Raw genomic sequence first — 18373 nt, 5'->3', positions numbered from 1 at the left:
TCACTGTTGGAAAAAAATCCCACTAATGAATTGAAATATTTTCACTTTTCAAGACTTATTTTTATTGTCATGAAACTAATGCTTGTATTTTGTTATCTCTAAGTAATTTGGTAGTAAATGCAATAAACAATCTCTAACATGAATGCTGCTGAAAGCCTTGTACTCAAACTCCAAAGCCATGTGATTCTTTCTCTCTTTAATGCAAACACACACACTGAAACATATAAACATAAATACAAGCCACTTCATTGAATATGGGGCCATACAGGATATTTAACTTTCTTGTGTCCATTTGTAACAGGCTTTAATTCACTGAGCGTTCTGTATGTTGTACCCAAACTATGTCATCACAGGTTTTAGACTCAATAGTATTTAAAGCAATTGTTTATAGAATGCCAAAAATATTCCATTTATTAGATAGAAAACCTGTCCAGGTTTTATATATATTATATGAGATATAATATATAAATATTTATTTATAATAACTAGATAACTACTACATATTCTGACTTAAGGAAGAAAAAGTCTTTAGAATTGTACTAGGGATTGATTTTTAATATTAACTTGTTCTGAATCCAAAGGTTAATGCTGATTTTGATTAGTATATAATCAAAGTAAAGGATCACTGATAATTTGTTTCTTATTGTGACAACCATTTCTGCATTAACTTGCTTAAATCCTTCATCAAACAGTGATGCTATATAATTAAGAAGGATATCATAAACATAGAGGCAGCATATATTTGTACAGAATATTTGTTCGCTAATAACTTCTGGTCACCTTGTAGATGAACATTATTTTTCTTTTTTCTCCTCCTCCCTCTCTCTTTTTTCTCTTTCCTCCTTCTCCTTTATCTTTATCTTCTTCTTTTTTTCACAACTTCCTTTTCTCAATTATTCAATGAATTTTTTTTGTTTACCACTTATATGTGCTAGTCCTTGGTAATGGCCACAAGGGAATCAGTAGACATGATCCTAACTTAACAGAGCTTGCAATCTAATTGGAGATATGGTGAGATTTTTACTGGAGATAATTACAGTATAGCTTCTGCTATAGTAGCTGTTGTATTGGGAGCGGTATTCAAACAAATCCTATTGTTGTAACAAATTACCACAACATTGCTGGCTTAAAGCAGCACAGATTTATTATTTTACAGATCTGTAGTGTTTCACAGATCTAAATAAAGATGAGATGTTGGTAAGGCTGCATTTCTTTCTGGAGGCTTCAGGGGACAATTGTTTCCTTTCATTTTCAAGCTTGCAGTTGCTGTGCAAATCCCTGGCTCATGTTCCCCTCCCTCCATCTTCAAAGCCAGCAACATTGCATTTCTCTAACCACTCTTCCATGTTCAAGGATGGTTTTCTGGAGGGAGTAACCCATGAGTTTTGATCTGAAGGAGAAGTAGGCGTTAGCTAGCCTAAGGAAGGAGGGTAGAAATTGTGGAAATTTCTGGAGTAAACATACAAAGGCCAGAAGCAAAATGAGTAATTTCTAGGATCTGAAAGAGGCTCACTATGACTGTATCGTAACATGCTAGAGGCAGAGTGGTACAATGTAGGCTAGAGGCAGATACAAATGGGCACAAATCATATAGGTCCTTGATGACCCTAGGAGAGGAGTCTGGATTTCATTCTGTACTATGGTAAGCCACTTCAGAGTTTTCAGTAGACCAGTGATTTGATCAGATTTGTACTTTGAAAGCTGGCTCTGACTGCAATGTGGTGGACAGATTGAAGGTAGTGAGGTATGATGGCATCAAGATCTTGGAGGAATCTGCTGTAATTTCAGCTGGAGATTTGCAGGTGGGGCTAAATATGGGTGACACCCATTGGAATGGAAACAAATGGACTGATGCAATGAATCTTTATGCATTTGAAGTGATATACCTTTGTCATTAATCAGATGTAGGGGGTTCAACAGAATAATTCAGAGCATTCCAACTTTTAACTTGGTGATATTGATAGAATTGAGAAACGCAGGAGAAAGAAACATTGTGATGTAAAGAGAATGGGTGTGATTGGTTCTTTAGATGTAGATTTTTCAGTCTATGGATTGGAAGCTTGAGCAAGAAATCTTGGATGAAGACAGTCATTTAAAATTGAAGAAATATGTATGATAATTAACACTCTTCAAATGGGTGAAGTTGTAGGATCAGAAGAGAGATGAACCTAAGATGTTGCCTTGGGGAACCCCATCAGTTTAAGGGAGGTAGAGAAGAAGAATAGTTCACCAAGTAAAAATAAATAATATATGGCAAGAGAGAGGTGGGGGCATGGGGTGAGGGTGAGGAACAAAAAGATATGTTACGATGGAACTTGGAAAGAATATTTCAAGAATGAAAGTGTAGTCAATACTCTGAACTATCATTGAGTGATTATTAAAGATAAGGAATAAAAGGTATTCCAGGGCTTTGGCTTTGTTTCTTGTTTTTGTTGTTGTTTGTTTGTTGCTTGATAACAGTGGTTTCCAGAAATAAGTAGACAGAATCCAGGGTTAAGTGGGTTTAGAAGAGAAATGAAACTGAAGAGATGAAGACTGAGAGATTCAACAATATTTTATGGAAGTTTGAAAAAAGGGAGGTCTTGAACCTGCTAAATGCTAATAGGAAGGAGCCCCTCACTAATTATTGATCTATCTCTCAGCCAGTAAATTTTCATGGCTGTGGTGGAAGCTGTGCTTTTCAAACTTATTCTAGTGTCCTAATGGTAGAGGCAAGTGAATATCTTCTATCAGAAGTGTAGCTGAATCTACTACCAGCTCAACTTCAGGTCCTGCAGAAATTCTTTTTTTTTTTTCTTTTTTGAGACAGCGTCTTGCTCTGTCGCCCAGACTAGAGTGCAGTGATGCGATCTTAGCTCACTGCAACCTCCACCTCTTCAGTTCAAGTGATTCTCCTACCTCTGCCTCCTGAGTAGCTGGGATTACAGGCACGTGCCACCACACCTGTCTAATTTTTGTATTTTTAGCAGAGATGGGGTTTCACTATGTTGGCCAGTCTGGTCTCGAACTCCTGATCTCAAGTAATCCTCCCCCAGTGGCCTCCCAAAGTGCTGGGATTACAGGTGTGAGCCACCATGCCCAGCTTAGAAATTCTTATTTATTGCAAACATAAGCATCATGGCAGACCATAGAGCCAATCATCCCGTCAGCAACTCTAGAATTGTATGTAATGCAAACCATGTGGCAATGAGAAAGTAGCCCAGGCATCAGCTTGTATCAGGCATTTCAGAACAGACATAAACACAGAAAATAGACCAATAAAACTGCCTATATATTTTATAACCAGCCATGACTCTAGCTAATGACTCATTAATGAGAAAACAAAAGGTGGAATTATTAGATCTAGGAAAATTTTTAGTAATCCAGAGGAATTGTGTTAACAGCAAAGTTGAATCAAGTTACAGGCTGATTTAGAATCCACTAAACATGATTACCAAGTGTTTACAGCTGTGAAAAATGACACTGCATTGTCTTACTCAGAGATGGGACCAAAACTAACAGGTCCATCAAAGTGAATTCGTAAGGTAAAGTCATATTTCAGAATACTTAAGTTAGAAGAATCTCTCAAAATGAAAGAGCTTTTTCTCTGATTAAATTATCCAGTATGACTTGATCATTTATTTCAATTTATTGTTTGTATAAATGTTTGGGAGCTGCCTGATGGCAGAGACCAAAATGAGTTTAACTTTGTCCATCACATTGCAAGAGACCTCTACTAAGAAGAGAGGAAGTTAACCACTTGGATGCTTTCGTTGGTTCCCTGGCGATCGTTAGTCAAGGAGAATGGGGACAGGGTTATCAGTATGTTTTTTCCAGCAAACTACAGAGAAAATGTTAAATAAATTAACTGGAATTCTCTAGCTGTAGCAAACATCTTCTAAATATTTTATGCCACTCTCAAACATTAAACCATTTTCTACTTTTTTCAAATTAACTTGAATTTCACAGTTGTTCTGGGAGTTGTTTCCGTTGTCTCAGGATTTACTTTCATGGCAAAAGAGTGAAGAAAACAAAGGCTTTATTTTATTTAATATTCTAAAAGCTTACAAATACAAAAGTGTGAGTGACTTTTAACAAAACAGCAGATAAGCATTTAATATCTCAATGTCTCTTGTTGGAACAGGGAAAAGCAGAAAGAAGGAGAAATGCCAGGATGCTGACCTTTACCCTCTAGCGGAGACAGAACTATGTCCTTGTGATGAATTTATATCCCAACCTTATGGAAACTGGTCAGATTGCATTCTTCCAGAAGGCAGAAGGGAGCCTCACCGAGGACTGAGGGTACAAGGAGACAGCAAAGAATGTGGAGAAGGCCTGCGCTTTCGAGCAGTAGCCTGTTCTGATAAAAATGGAAGACCTGTTGACCCCTCCTTCTGCAGCAGCTCTGGTAAGGAGATGGATGGAGAGTAACAGATGAGAACACTCACACACAGCTCGGGAGGTTTGTCTCAGGTCTAGAATTAATAGCTCTGCTCTATAATAATTGTTTTAATTTTCCTTTGTCAATAACACATTGTCTCTCATAAAATATGGACAGATGAAATGCATACATCTGTATCTCAATGATTATCTGGAATGTGATGGTGCTGGATCCCTGACTCACTTCATTCTCTAATTCACCTTTGTTTATTAGCCGTCTGTTTACTGGTGGTCAGCACTGCTGCTCCACTTCACTGAGAAAGCCAAAGCCAAATACAAACAAATATGTTCCATGCTGTTTTTTCGTGTTCTGACCATATACATAGAAGGCATCAGAATTTGAGTGTCTTCTAATGTAGTTGAGAAAAAAAAATCAATGAAAAAGTTGATTTTAAAAGTTTTACTATATAAAGGCCAGGCGCGGTGGCTCACACCTGTAATCCCAGCACTTTGAGAGGCCGAGGCAGGCAGATCACCTGAGGTCGGGAGTTTGAGACCAGCCTGACCAACATGGAGAAACCCTGTCTCTACTGAAAATACAAAATTAGCTGGGCGTGGTGGCGCATGCCTGTAATCCCAGCTACTTGGGAGGCTGCGGCAGAATTGCTTGAACCCAGGAGGCAGAGGTTGCAGTGAGCCCAGACTGTGCCATTACACTCTTTCCTGGGCAACGAGAGCAAAACTCTGTCTCAAAAAAAAAAAAAAAAAAAAAACAGTTTTACTATATAAAGTATAAGTATACCCAAGTTAATAGAATAAAACTGTAGGAAAAAACAAGAGACAATCTCCGAGAGTTTTGTCAGATGTTAATCTGGGAAAATACTGTTTTTGAACCTTAATTGGGAGAATTTGAAAGATCTGGGTGTATGGAAAAAGAAATGGAGGTTAAATACAGCTGGGGTGAAAGTTGGTGAAACAGGCTGAAACCAATCATTACAATGGAGCCTCTGAATTTCCTGCTCTGTTTTTCTTTCTTTTTTTTTTTTTTTACTAGTTTTTTAAAAAGAATAAACAAGTCTAGAAACAAATGGGTAGATTTTGGTCTTAGTCATCAAGGTTTTGTGTACTAATAAACGTTCTCAGTCATACCAGAAAATCAAATTCAATTATAACGTACAAGCTAAGTAAATGATAGTTCTTCTTTATTGCCAGTGTACTCGCTATCTTTATTTAAGATATACCCATATCATTATACAATGAGATTTAATGACTTCTAAATTAATACTCTCATTCCTTTATATAGGCTTCCTAGATTAGTCTACATTAATTTTTTAAGTGATTTGACTTTCAGAAACATTAAATACATCACAAGAAAGTAATGGACCCATTTTAAGGTGATGCTAATCTTTGTTTTTTAGCTTGTATGTGCGCATTGGTTTATTCATTCATTTGAACAAAACGTTTTTATTGACCATCTGCTATGTACCTGGACATCTATGACTTGAGTGTACAGTTAAGGAGAAGTCAGAAACTTGTGGAGTTTACTGTCCAGAGGGGGATAGAAATAAAACAAACACATAAAAAGAATTTCAAGTTTTGATTAGCTCTGAGGATGCTGAATAGAAAATTTTTTGATAGACTTTAGGGAAGCCTTCACTGAAGTGACATAAATCTAAGATGTGAAGGGTAAGAAGGAGGCAGATGTACAAAGCACATAACAAGGTTGTTTTAGTTAGTGGGGTGTCCAGAAGATAAAAGCTAGGAAAGGTGTTTTGGATAAAAAGAAAACCCTGTGGTTTGAGTGTAGAGAGTGAGGAGAGAGCTGTGTGAAGTGAAGTTGAAGAAGTATGTGGAATCTTGTGAGACAAGCCAAGGAATATGAATATAATTTAACCGCAGTCATCAGCTTGGAAGTGGGGTAAGTTATGTTATCCAATTTAGAGATTTTAAAGATCACTTTTGACTACTGTCTACAGACTGACTTAAAAGGGGGAAGGAAGCTGCTGGGAAACTCAAGTAGTTAATCAAGGAAAGACATGATGGTAGGTTAGACTAGGGTGGTGGCAATAAAGAAATACAGAAGTAATTTTAAGATGTAATTTAGAGATAGAATTGACAAGATTATTCCAAATGCAAGTCATCTTTTCTATATGTTATCTGTCATTCATCCGTAATTTTGCATGAATTTGTGGAGGGTTTTTTAATTTAGAAAATAATCATTTCAGGTTAGAAATGAAAACATCTTGAAACAAGAGGAGACATTTGTAATTCAACCAATTTGCAATGCCATAGCAAAAGCTATTAGGGAATCTAAGAGACTTTCACCAGATGAAAATCGTGCTTTAATCAAAATTTACTGTAGCCTCATAACTTTTATGGCACTTGTATTAAGCTACTTTCACAGCATATATTTTCAAAAAAAGGTTTTTTAAAAAAAAATAGCAAGTGAAAATACCTTATTGTGTCACCTCTAGGGATATGACATATACTTGTCTATCAAAGAAAAAAAAATCTTTTAATGGTTACTAATAAAGACTTAGTGTGTGTATGTGTATATATATATCCATCCATGAATTGGGGTATGGCACTGTGGCTTATGCCTGTAATCCCAGCACTTTGGGAGGCATAGGCGGGAGGATCGCTGGAGCCCAAGAGTTTGAGACAAGCCTGGTCAACATAGGGAGGCCTTGCCTCTAGAAAAAATAAAAAATTAGCCAGGCATGGTAGCATGCATCTGTGGTCCCAACTGTTTGGGAGACCGAGGTGGCAGGATCACTTGAGTTTGTGGGAGGTCAAGGCTTCAGTGAGCCATGATTGTGTCACTGGACTCCAGCCTGTGTGAAAGAATGAGACCCTGCCTCTAAGTATATGTATATATGTATATGAATTAGCTCACTATTAAGAATTACATTATAGGTTAGGTGCAGTGGCTCATGCCTGTAATCCTAGCACTTTGGGAGGCCAAGGCAGGTGGATCACTTGAGGCCATGAGTTCAAGACCAGCCTGGCCAACATGGCAAAATCCCATCTCTACTAAAAATACAAAAATTAGCCAGGTGTGGTGGCAGGTGCCTGTAATCCCAGCTACTTGGGAGGCTGAGGTGGGAGAATCACTTGAACTCGGTAGGCGGAGGTTGCAGTGAGCCAACATCGTGTCACTGCACTCTAGCGTAGGTGACAGAGCAAGACCCTGTCTCAAAAAAAAAAAAAAAATTATTATCATGGGCAAACTGAGGCACAGGATAATGACCTAAATCTGGATCTCCCAGTAAGAATGGTAAGTGCTTCCCCCTTTTAAATCTTTACTTGGACTTTGTCTCCCATTTGCATTTTAGACATGAGCAGGATTCCCTACAATGACATCAGGGAGACTTCTTCATGAGGATAATTATTCCTCATCAAGCATAATGTGTTCTCTATGGCCCCTATTGGATACACATAACTGTGGGAACACAACTCCATAAATTCTGAGTTATCCATACTAATGGATTCCATGGATAACTCAAACCATAGATAATCACAGCCAAGTCTGCTTGGCTTTTGGAGTATCACAATGAGGAGAAATATTAAAATCGCAATTTATTTTTTAAAAAAACTTTAAAATGGAGTTTGTCTCTAAGTTCTGTCAGCCCCTATTGGCTCTTAATGAGTTCCATCACTGCCTGATGCAAAAGTGCATGGTGTCGTCTCCATCTGTGTGACAATAGGTCCAATGAAGGGACTACCTAAATTGGGCAACAAAATATCCCATGACAAAATTCAGATTCTTGAGGTGAGCCACTTCCAACCATGTTTCTTATATCAGTGTTTTTTTTTTTTTTTTTTTTTTCAAAGAACAGGACAAAAAAGTACTCCAGCATGCCAATACACTGAGCTTTATCTCTCCCTGGCCCTGCCTTCATCTCTCCTTTCATTCAGGTCTCTGCTGAATATCCCCTCATATCAAGTCTTTCTGATTCCTCTAATAATTGATCCACCTCATCACTTCCAATTTCCCTTGCCAGTCTTTATGTTTTTTCATAGCACTTAATCACCAACTGACACATTATATATTTACTTTTTAGAAATGAGTGCTTATTGTCTCTCCCTGCAGTCAATTATAAAGTTCCAGGAGAGTGGAAACTTATTAAAAATGTCTTTTATTTATATTCAACTGCTGTATCCACAACACCTATAGTGTCAGAAATTTCATAGACATTCAAAACATGTTTTTGAAAACGTGACTGAATCATCGGGTTCTGGTAATTTTGTCTCCAAAGTATGTCTTGTCTTTTCCTTTCCTTTTTCTATCTTCTGCACATGCTGATGTTATGCTGTTCTGTCTTGACTTATCCACCTGATATCTGTCATGCCAGGAACCATCAGCCATCATACTGACACGAAAATGTGTCCAAGCCATGGGCCTGCTTGCAGTCTTTCCTGGTCTCTTTATGTAGCAGCTCCTCAGCTGGACCCTTGAGGACTTCCATGAGGATGTACTTCACCTGGCATGCCCTTTCTCCTTCTGTCATGGGACTCTTCATCCTCTGGGTTAAGATCAGGTGCTACCCATTGCAGGAAGTATTTCCCCTTCTTCCACTCTTGTGTTTCTTTGTAACACTACATTTAACTTTATTTAAAAAATCCATGTAGATCTCTATTTCTCTTACTAAATTGAGAGTTCATTGAAATTCATGATTGTATCATGTTTATTTCTCCATCCCCAATACCTATCACAGGCTCTGGCCCCACACAGGCTCTCAGTATCTGTTGGCTGAATGAATGGAAAGGCTAGTTTAGACAAGAGTCAACACACATATGCCCATATACAGGTTCTGAAGTGTATGTTCAGTGTATGCACATGTTTTAACAGCCCTTTGGGTAGAACAGCTGTGTATAACAAAAGCAGATCCATAGAGAAGCCACTTGTGTAACACAAACAGCACAGAAAACCTTGTTCTATTTTGCACTCGATGTATAGTTTGGGAATAGAGGAAATGAAATTACATTGCTGCTAGTGGATAAGCAATGTTTTTGAAACAATGGAAGAATGCAGAAGGAATGATTTTTTCAAGTGATCCAGTGACAAAAATGTGAATAAGCTTTCATTCATTAAATTATGAAATGAAAATATAATGTTTTCTATCTGATTCCAGATAAATCATAATTGATTTGTAGGCAATGAATTATTTTCATTAGTATATCATCCACATGTAATTTAGCATTTGCAATTTAACAATTATAATTTCATTAATTTACTGTAATATATAAGTAGGTATAGATAGAACACAAAGCAAAATAATCATCATAATCTAAAGAATCTCTTTTTGGATTTAAGAAATAAATATTTACATGTTTGCAATCACTGGAAAAGTGAATTTAATATTAATATATTTAGAAAGTTTAGATTTGCTGTGTATGTATTGAATTTTACATAATTGAAATATCTCTCTTACAACTCTATATGAACAAGTTTATTTTGGCTGAGCTGGGAGAACATGCTTGGGACTGAAAATTACATCTTTATTAATCAAGGTGATTAAAAGAGCTTTTTTTTTTTCTAATTCCAGGTCTAGGTTCAAAATTAACCATTTTATTTTATTTTATTTTACTTTATTTTTGAGACAAAGTTTCCTCTGTAGCCTAGGCTAGATTACAGTAGCACGATTATAGCTCACTGCAACTTCAGAGTCCTGGGCTCAAGTGATTCTCCCGCCTCAGCCTCCTGAGTATCTAGGACTACTGGCTAATTTTTTATTTTTATTTTTTATTTTATGTAGAGTTGAGGTCTCCCTATGTTGCCCACGCTGGTCTAAAACTCTTGGGCTCAAGCGATCCTCCCACCAAGGCCTCTCAAACTGCTGGAATTACAGGCATGAGCCACTGCAACTGACCTAAGACAGCATTTTATGTATACAGTGTCCTGGCAAAGATTTGTGGATATCAAAGACAGGACACATGTATTAACCTATTGTGAACAGTCTTCATAAGTCCAGTTCATGGAAGGGACTGAATAATTATATTATATCCTCTCTCCCAGAAAGAAATAGAAACTTTCTAGTTATATGAAATTCTTGCCAAATGACTCATTGCCTAAATCCTTTACACCTTTATGTTTATTTACCAAGACATTGAAAGGCTCTTCAATTCACCACTTGGGGAAGAATAATAGTGTCTGGGCTAAGGAGATTTGCATTGACAAGATAAAGAGTATGTTTCTATGTTTTCATGTTGTGATTTTGCCTCTTTTGCTACTTTTGTTTAACATGACCATAGATATAAACTTCATATAATATTGCTGTGTTAGAGCTGTTTCTCTCTTCTATCCACTTTTCTCCAGCCCTGTTGCTCTGCCTTAGTTTGGGCTACTTTATGTTTATTGTAGATTCGCTGCAGTGGTGGCCCATCCACTGTCCTCACTCAGTCCTTCTTCTGGCCAGCCTCTCTCCCGTTTCAAGGACAGGAATCTTTCCAAAAGGCAAATCTGATTATCACTCCCGTAGATTTTAAAACCTCAAATGGCAACCCATTGCCCAGACCCCTTAGAATGGGATACAAGCCCTTCATGATTTTACCCTCCTTTTTTTAATCATTATAAAAGATTTACATATTTTCTGCATACAACTGATAATTTGAAACACTCATATAATCATATCAGGTTAAGTAGAACATTCATCACCTTAAATATCTTTTCTTTATGCTGGAAACATTCAAATTACTCTTCTAGATATTTTGAAATGTACAATAGATTAATGTTAACTAGAGTCACTCTACTGATCTATTGAAAACCAGATTTTATTTTTTCCTAAGTATGTATTTGTACCCGTTAATCAACCTCTCTTCATCCCTCCTATTTTTTTCCAGCCTCTGGTAATCACCAATCTACTCTCTATTTTTATGACATCTCCTTTTATAGCTCCCACATATAAGTGAGGACATGTGATATTTGTCCTTCTATGCTTGGCTAATTTCACTCAACATAATGACCTCCAGTTCAATCAATGTTGCTGCAAATGACAGGAGTTCATTCTATATAGTGGCTGAATAATGTTCCATTGTGTATATGTATCACTTTTTTTTTTTTTAAGATGGAGTCTAGCTCTGTCACCCAGGCTGGAGTGCAGGGGTGCAATCTGGGCTCACTGCAACCACTGTCTCCTGGGTTCAAGTGATTATCATGCCTCAGCCTTCCAAGTAGCTGGGATTAGAAGCACCTGCCACCACACCTAGCTAATTTTTATATTTTTACTGGAGATGGGGTTTCACCATGTTGCCCTGGCTGGTCTTGAACTGCTGACCTCAGGTGATTCACCCCTGTTGGCTTCCCAAAGTGCTGGGTTTATAGACATGAACCACCATGCCCAGCTATACCACATTTTTGATGCAGGATTTTTCTTGGCCCCTTTGCCAGCTTTGCTGCAGGAGATACCCCATCTACTCAGCCTGCCAGGCTGTGCCTGGCTTGTACTCTGGTGCTTATCCTGTAGCCACTGCAATTGAGCTCTCAGCCCCCACTTTTGGTGGGTCCTGAGTTCTTGTCCCACATCAAAGAAGAATGAGGATACACTGATAATCAAAGAGTGAAAAGGACAGAGAATAATGTTACTGAGTGATGAAATAGCTCTCTGCAGAGATGGGATGCCAAGGTGCCCCCCACCTGAAGTCAGGTCATCTCTCCCTCAGTGTGGCTGGGTCCAGGGCTTTTATGTGTTCAGAATGGGGCGTGTGTACTGATTGGAGTATGCAAAAAGAGGCTAAAACAAAGGCACCACTCAAAGGTGGGCACAACAGTGTAGAAAACCAATTAGGAAAGGGGAGGTATATGTAAAATAGGTGAAGGGTGGGGATCAATCGGTGGAAAGCACAGCACACAGTCAGAGAGGTTCTCAATCTGGTCCGAGAATTTACCCAGGACTGTCTTCAGCTTGAAGGTCAGATTTCACTGGGGACCTGTCCCTGTCTGCCTAGGATTTGTCTGCCTCCTGTCATTATCATTTGCTTTATACATTCATCCACTGATGAACACTTAGACTGATTCCATATTTTGGCTATTGAAAATAGTGGGAGTATAGATACCCCTTTGCTATATTGACTTTATGTCTCTTGAATATATACTCAGTACTGGAATTGCTGGATAATATGGTAGTTCTATTTTTAGTTTTTTAAGGAAACTCCATACTGTTATTCATAATGATTATACTAATTTACATTCCCACTAAGAGTGTACGAGGGTTCCCCTTTCTCCATATCCTCAGCAGCATCTGTTATTCCCTGTCTTTTAGATAAAAGCCATTTTTACTGGAGTGAGATGATATCTACCGTGGTTTTGATTTTAACCTTGTTTAATCCCTGAAGCCTCATATTTCATCCACCCCACTCTGAACTCCAGCAGTCCTGGGTTCTAGAATATCTCAATATATACCATTTGCTGGCAGGGGTCTTTTGCCTTCTGTACCTATCTACTTTCCTCCTGCTGTGACTTTAATTTAATTTAATTTGCAACTTAATTCTCTAGTTGACTCCTAATAACCTTTCTGAGCTTGTATTAGAAATGTCACCCTTTTTGAAAAACCACAGACAGTCTTGCCCGGCAGCCCTTTCCTGACTCCCCAACCCCTAGAACCCACTAGGAGAGGAGCTTGCCTGCTTAATGTTTGTTAGCAAGATATACGTTCTCGGTCCTATACTTCTCCTATTTTACCTATCTTATTGCTAATCCATGCTGCCACAGAGGGCTGTGTGCCCCCTGAGAGATGGACCATGAACACTTCATCACTCTATCATCACAAACAGCTGGCAGAGTGTCAGCACATCACACATACTCAATAATGGCTCACAAAACACAGATTGTAAATTATGCTTATGAATAACTAATTTTAATTCACATATGTGAATTCATTCCCTATGACTACTTTATCAAAACTACAAACTTGGTGGCATAAAACAATGCAGTTATTCTCTCACAGTTCTGAAGGTAAGTAAGAAGTTCAAAATCTGTTTCACTATTTAAGAAGGTCAAAATCAAGGTGTAGTCAGGGCCATGCTCACTCCAAAGGCTTTGGAAGAAAGCTTTTCCTGGCCTTTTCCCCTTTCTAGAGTTGCATTCCTTGCATTCCTTGGCTCATGGCCTCTTCCTGTGTCTTTAAATCCGGTGGCATAGCATCTGGCTTCAGTATCACATTGGGTTCTTCTTCTGCAGCAAACCTTTTGACTCCTTCTTATAAAAACACTTACGACTACCTGACCTGTGTGGACAATTTAGGATAACCTTTCTGTGCAGGGAAAAACATGCTGACTGTGTTTTTCCTCTGCCCACACACCACCACAACACCAATCATCAATACAGAAAAATACTTCTGTGACCAAATGTATGGGAGTTTTTCCCACACACACCCAGCAGCAGATACCAGTTGGTTGTCCTCCAATTCAATTCTAATACTGTCTATCTGGAGATAATATCAGATCCCACAGGTTGGCAGCTCAGAACCTAAAACTGCCTCCCATACCTCCAGGCACCAGTTGCAACTCTGGGCCTCTGAAAATTCTGACCAACTGGCTTCAAGTTGGGGTTCCCACGACTCCCTCTTTGGGTTTGATTAATTTGCTGGAGTAGTTCACAGAACTAAGGGAAATAGTTACTTACATTTATTGGCTTATTCTAAAGGATACAGATGAAGAGACAAGAGGGGCATGGGGGTGGGGGGACAGAACTTCCATGCTCTCCCTGGGCACACCACCCTCCAGGAATTTCCATGCGTTCAGCTATCTGGAAGCTCCCTGAACCTGGTCCTCTTGAGTTTTTATTGAAGTTTCATGAAGTCAGCATTCCTTCCACAGGATATAGGGCAGGACCCTCTCTGGGGAGGGTCTTAACACCCACAATCATAAATTTTGGAGAAGATCAGAGTCCCGCCTTGGAGCAGGTGAAAGGAGGGTAGGACAAGGTTGGAGAGATTCTGTTTCCTGAGGCCTAACACACCCAACATTGTAACAAAAGATTGTGTCAAGGACTATGGGAGTTATAAGCCAGGAAACCTGGATGAACACCAATATAAATTGTAACACCACACTTACCATCTCAATATCACATCTGCAAAATCTGTTTTACCTTATTAGGTAGCATTTGCACATTCCAAGGAATAAAACCTGAAAATCTGTGGGCTGTTTTTCACCATACCAGAATATGTTAAGAAGGCAGTCATGTTTTTGAAACTAAACTCCTGAAAGATGTGCAAGTGAAAAACAATTTGAAACTTTGCTCAATGGTTTGAAGCATTCGCAGAGTGTTATTTTCTTATTTTCCTTGTGTGTAATATCTACACAGGGGACTTTATGTGAATTATATTGGATTGAATTATCTGGAAAACTATTGGGGAAAATATCGTCAGCAAAAATGTTACAATGAAGAAAGCAAATATGGGATTTGAGTATTTCCTTGAACAACATTATATAAAATTAGTATTTCCTTTTACTTTTGTGTTGTTTGTTTTTGCAGGGTATTGGGCATCCCCTTGTCTCCAGGTCACATATTTGCTATATCTTGTTTATTTAATATGTTGTATTTTCTAATTCCAACCTATTTAGCAGTTGCTGGAGACAAGGGCTTACTGATGAATTCTCATTTGAAGAGAAAATTCAGCTACTGACAATGTTTGAGGAGCTCATGTTGTCCAAGAAGTCATCTGGAAAGATCCATTGGGGATAGTGGCTCATTTGCTTATGGATTCATTTATACTTTTAAAAAAATCAATGGAACATCTAGTTTTCATCAGGCATTTTCCTATGTATCAGTTTATAAAGATTAACAAGTCATACGCTCTAAACATATTCATAGTCTAATAAAAGACTGTATTAGGGACTTCTAAATTTAGGAATATCTCCTCTCTCTGAGTCAGACCATACTTTAATTTTTTTAAATTACACTGAAGGAAAAATTTCAGGACCTCAACCAGTCAAATGGTTTAATATACTCTATATTTCTAAATCCAGAATTATGCCCAAATATGGAATCAATATTTCTTTATTGGTGATTGAAAATGGACAATGAGAGAAGACATGTCTAGGGCCTCATAGCCTGGTCTGTATGGATTTGATAGGAAAACCTTTCTAGAGAAGGCAGTGTATGTTTTGACCCTTCTCAGAGAATAAATTGTGGACCCATGATGAAATCCACGTACAACTTTCTTCGTACCTATTTGGAATAAAATGGGATATATTTTACCCTAAATAAGAAAGTAAACAGAACTTCTAAACAAATGGTTTTTAATTAATAAATTAATATTTATTACTCATTTTTTCTTCAAAAACAAAAGCAAGTAGGTATCTTATGAAAGGCTACAAAGTAACTTTCTCTACCTTGATTAAAGAAAAAATAGTTCAATCTTCCTGAGATCAGGGAAAAAACAAGAATGTCTATTCTCAAATTCTATTCAGCACCATGCTGGAGGTTTTAGCCATGGCAATTAGGCAATAAAAATAAATAAAAGGTATCTATACTGAAAATCCAGGAGTTAAACTACATCTATTGGCAGATAAAATAAACTTATAAATAGAAAATACTAAGAACCACCCTCAGAAAGAAGTTATTAAAGCTAAAGAATTTAGCAGGTTTGCAGAGTATAAGATCAATGGTCACAAAGCAGTTGTAGGTCTATACACTAACAATGAACAATCAGAAAATGAAATTAAGAAAATAATTTCATTTATAATAGCATCAAAAAGACTGAAAGACTTAAGAATCTATTTAACAAAAGAAACTTATTATACTCTGAAAACTTTATTTATTATACTCTATAAAACATTGTTGGGGAAGATTAAAGAAGACCTAAATTAATGGAAAGATGTGCTATGTTAATGGATGATAATTCTTAATATTGTTAAGAATTGTTATCTTAAAATACCAGTTGTCCTCAAATTAATCTATTTAGTTCAGATTATATTAAAAGCTTAGCTAGCTTTTTTGAATAAATTGAGAAACTGATCCTGAAATTCATATGGAAATGTGAGAGACCAAGAATAGTCAAACAGTCTTGAAAAGGTGGAACAAAGTTGAAAGAGATACACTCTCTAATTTCAAAACTTACTACAAAGTTACAGTTATCAAGACACTGTGGTACTGACATAAGGAGATACATATAGATTAATGAAACAGAATTGGCATTTCATAAATAAACCCTTACATTTATGCTCAATTGATTTTCAACAAGGGTACTATGACTGTTCAATGAAGAAAGAATAATCCCTTTAACAAATGGTGCTGGAACAACTGAATGTCTATATGCCAATGAATGTAGCTTGACTGTTTCCTTATACCATGACAAAAATTAACAAAATGAATCATAGACCTAAATGTAATAGCTAAAATTATAAAAAAATTATAAGAAAACTTAAAAGCATATCTTCTAGACTTGGACTAGGCAGAGACTTCTTAGATACTACACCACCCAAAGCACTAGAAACAAAAGAAAAAATTGTCGTTCATCAAAATTAAAAATGTATGTGCTGTAAAAGATACCATTAAGAATATATAACTAAAGAGGCTAGCATGATCCGTATACCAAAGCCGGAAAAGGACGAAAAGGACACTATGAGAAAAGAAAATTATAGGCCAATAGCCCTGATAAATGTAGATGCAATAATCCTCAACAAAATTTTAGCAAACCAAATTCAATAGCACATTAAAAGGATCATATACAAAGATTAAGTGAGATTTATTCCTGGGATGCAAAGATGTTTCAAAATACAAAAGTCAACAAATGTAATACATCACATTAACAGAATGAAGGACCCAAATCATATGATCATCTCAATAGATAAAGAAAAAATATTTGATAAAATTCAACATCCTTCATAATAAAAACTCTCAATAAATTGCATAGAGTTGGCTCTCCATATTTAAAGGTTCTGCATTAGTGGACTTAACTCACCACAGATAAAAAATATTTTAAAAAATAGGCCGGGCACAGTGGCTCACGCCTGTAATCCCAGCACTTTGGGAGGCCGAGGGAGGCAGATCACAAAGTCAGGAGACCGAGACCATCCTGGCTAACACGGTGAAACCTCGTCTCTACTAAAAATATAAAAAAATTAGCTGGGCATGGTGGCGGTCACCTGTAGTCCCAGCTACTTGGGAGGCTGAGGCAGGAGAATGGCGTGAACCCGGGAGGCGGAGCTTACAGTGAGCGGAGATCGCGCCACTGCACTCCAGCCTGGGCGACAGAGCAAGACTCTGTCTCAAAAATAATAATAATAATAATAATAATAATAATAATACAATAAAAATAGTCAAATAAAAACCATATTCTATAACTGTTTACATAGCATTTACATTATAGTAGGTATTAAGAGTAATCTAGAGATGATTTATTTATTTTTATTTTTTATTTTTTCTTTGAGACGGAGTCTTGCTCTGTTGCTGGGCCTGGAGTGCAGTGGTGCAGTCTCCAATCACTCCAACCTCCACCTCGAGGTTCAAGTGATTCTCCTGCCTCAGCCTCCTGAGTAGCTGGGATTACAGGCATGCACCACCATGCCCAGCTAATGTTTGTAATTTTAGTAGAGGTGGGGTTTCACCATGTTGGCCAGGCTGGTCTCAAACTCCTGACCTCAGGTGATCCGCCCACCTCAGCCTCCCAAAGTGTTGGGATTACAGGCGTGAGCCACTGTACCTGGCCCTAGAGATGATTTAAAATATATGGAAGGATATATGTAGGTCACATGCAAATGCTATAGCATTTATATCAGGTACTTGAGTACCCGCAGGTTTTGGTATACACAAGGATGATGGAACCAATCCCCTGTAGAATACCCTGTGGATTCTGAGGGTTGATTGTATAAAAAAAAATGTCAACACAATAAAGGCAATATATCACAAGCCCACAGCTAACATTGTCCTCAATGGTAAAATGTTGAAAGCTTTTTCTCTGTGATCAGCAGCCAGACAAGAATGCTTATTCTTGCCACTTCTACTTAACATAGTACTAGAAATCTTAGCTAGAGCAATGATGCGAGAAAATAAGTTAAAGCCATCAAAAAC

The 18373-nt window shown here is 37.6% G+C and overlaps 1 protein-coding gene across 1 annotated transcript in view; it reads left to right on the top strand.

The window, feature by feature from the left end:
- The window catches only part of THSD7B (thrombospondin type 1 domain containing 7B), a 914353-nt gene that overhangs the window by 643923 nt on the left and 252057 nt on the right, over nt 1-18373 (top strand). The window contains exon 14 of the mRNA XM_024927960.4: nt 4124-4387. Coding sequence (XP_024783728.3) covers nt 4124-4387 — 264 coding nt within the window. The remainder of the gene's footprint in view (nt 1-4123; nt 4388-18373) is intronic.

The sequence above is a fragment of the Pan paniscus genome, chromosome 13 (genome assembly GCF_029289425.2).
Source record: "Pan paniscus chromosome 13, NHGRI_mPanPan1-v2.0_pri, whole genome shotgun sequence".
In the NCBI taxonomy this organism is placed as follows: domain Eukaryota; kingdom Metazoa; phylum Chordata; class Mammalia; order Primates; family Hominidae; genus Pan; species Pan paniscus.
The sequence above is the reverse complement of the archived record's forward strand: the minus strand, read 5'-3'. Positions and strand labels throughout refer to the sequence as shown.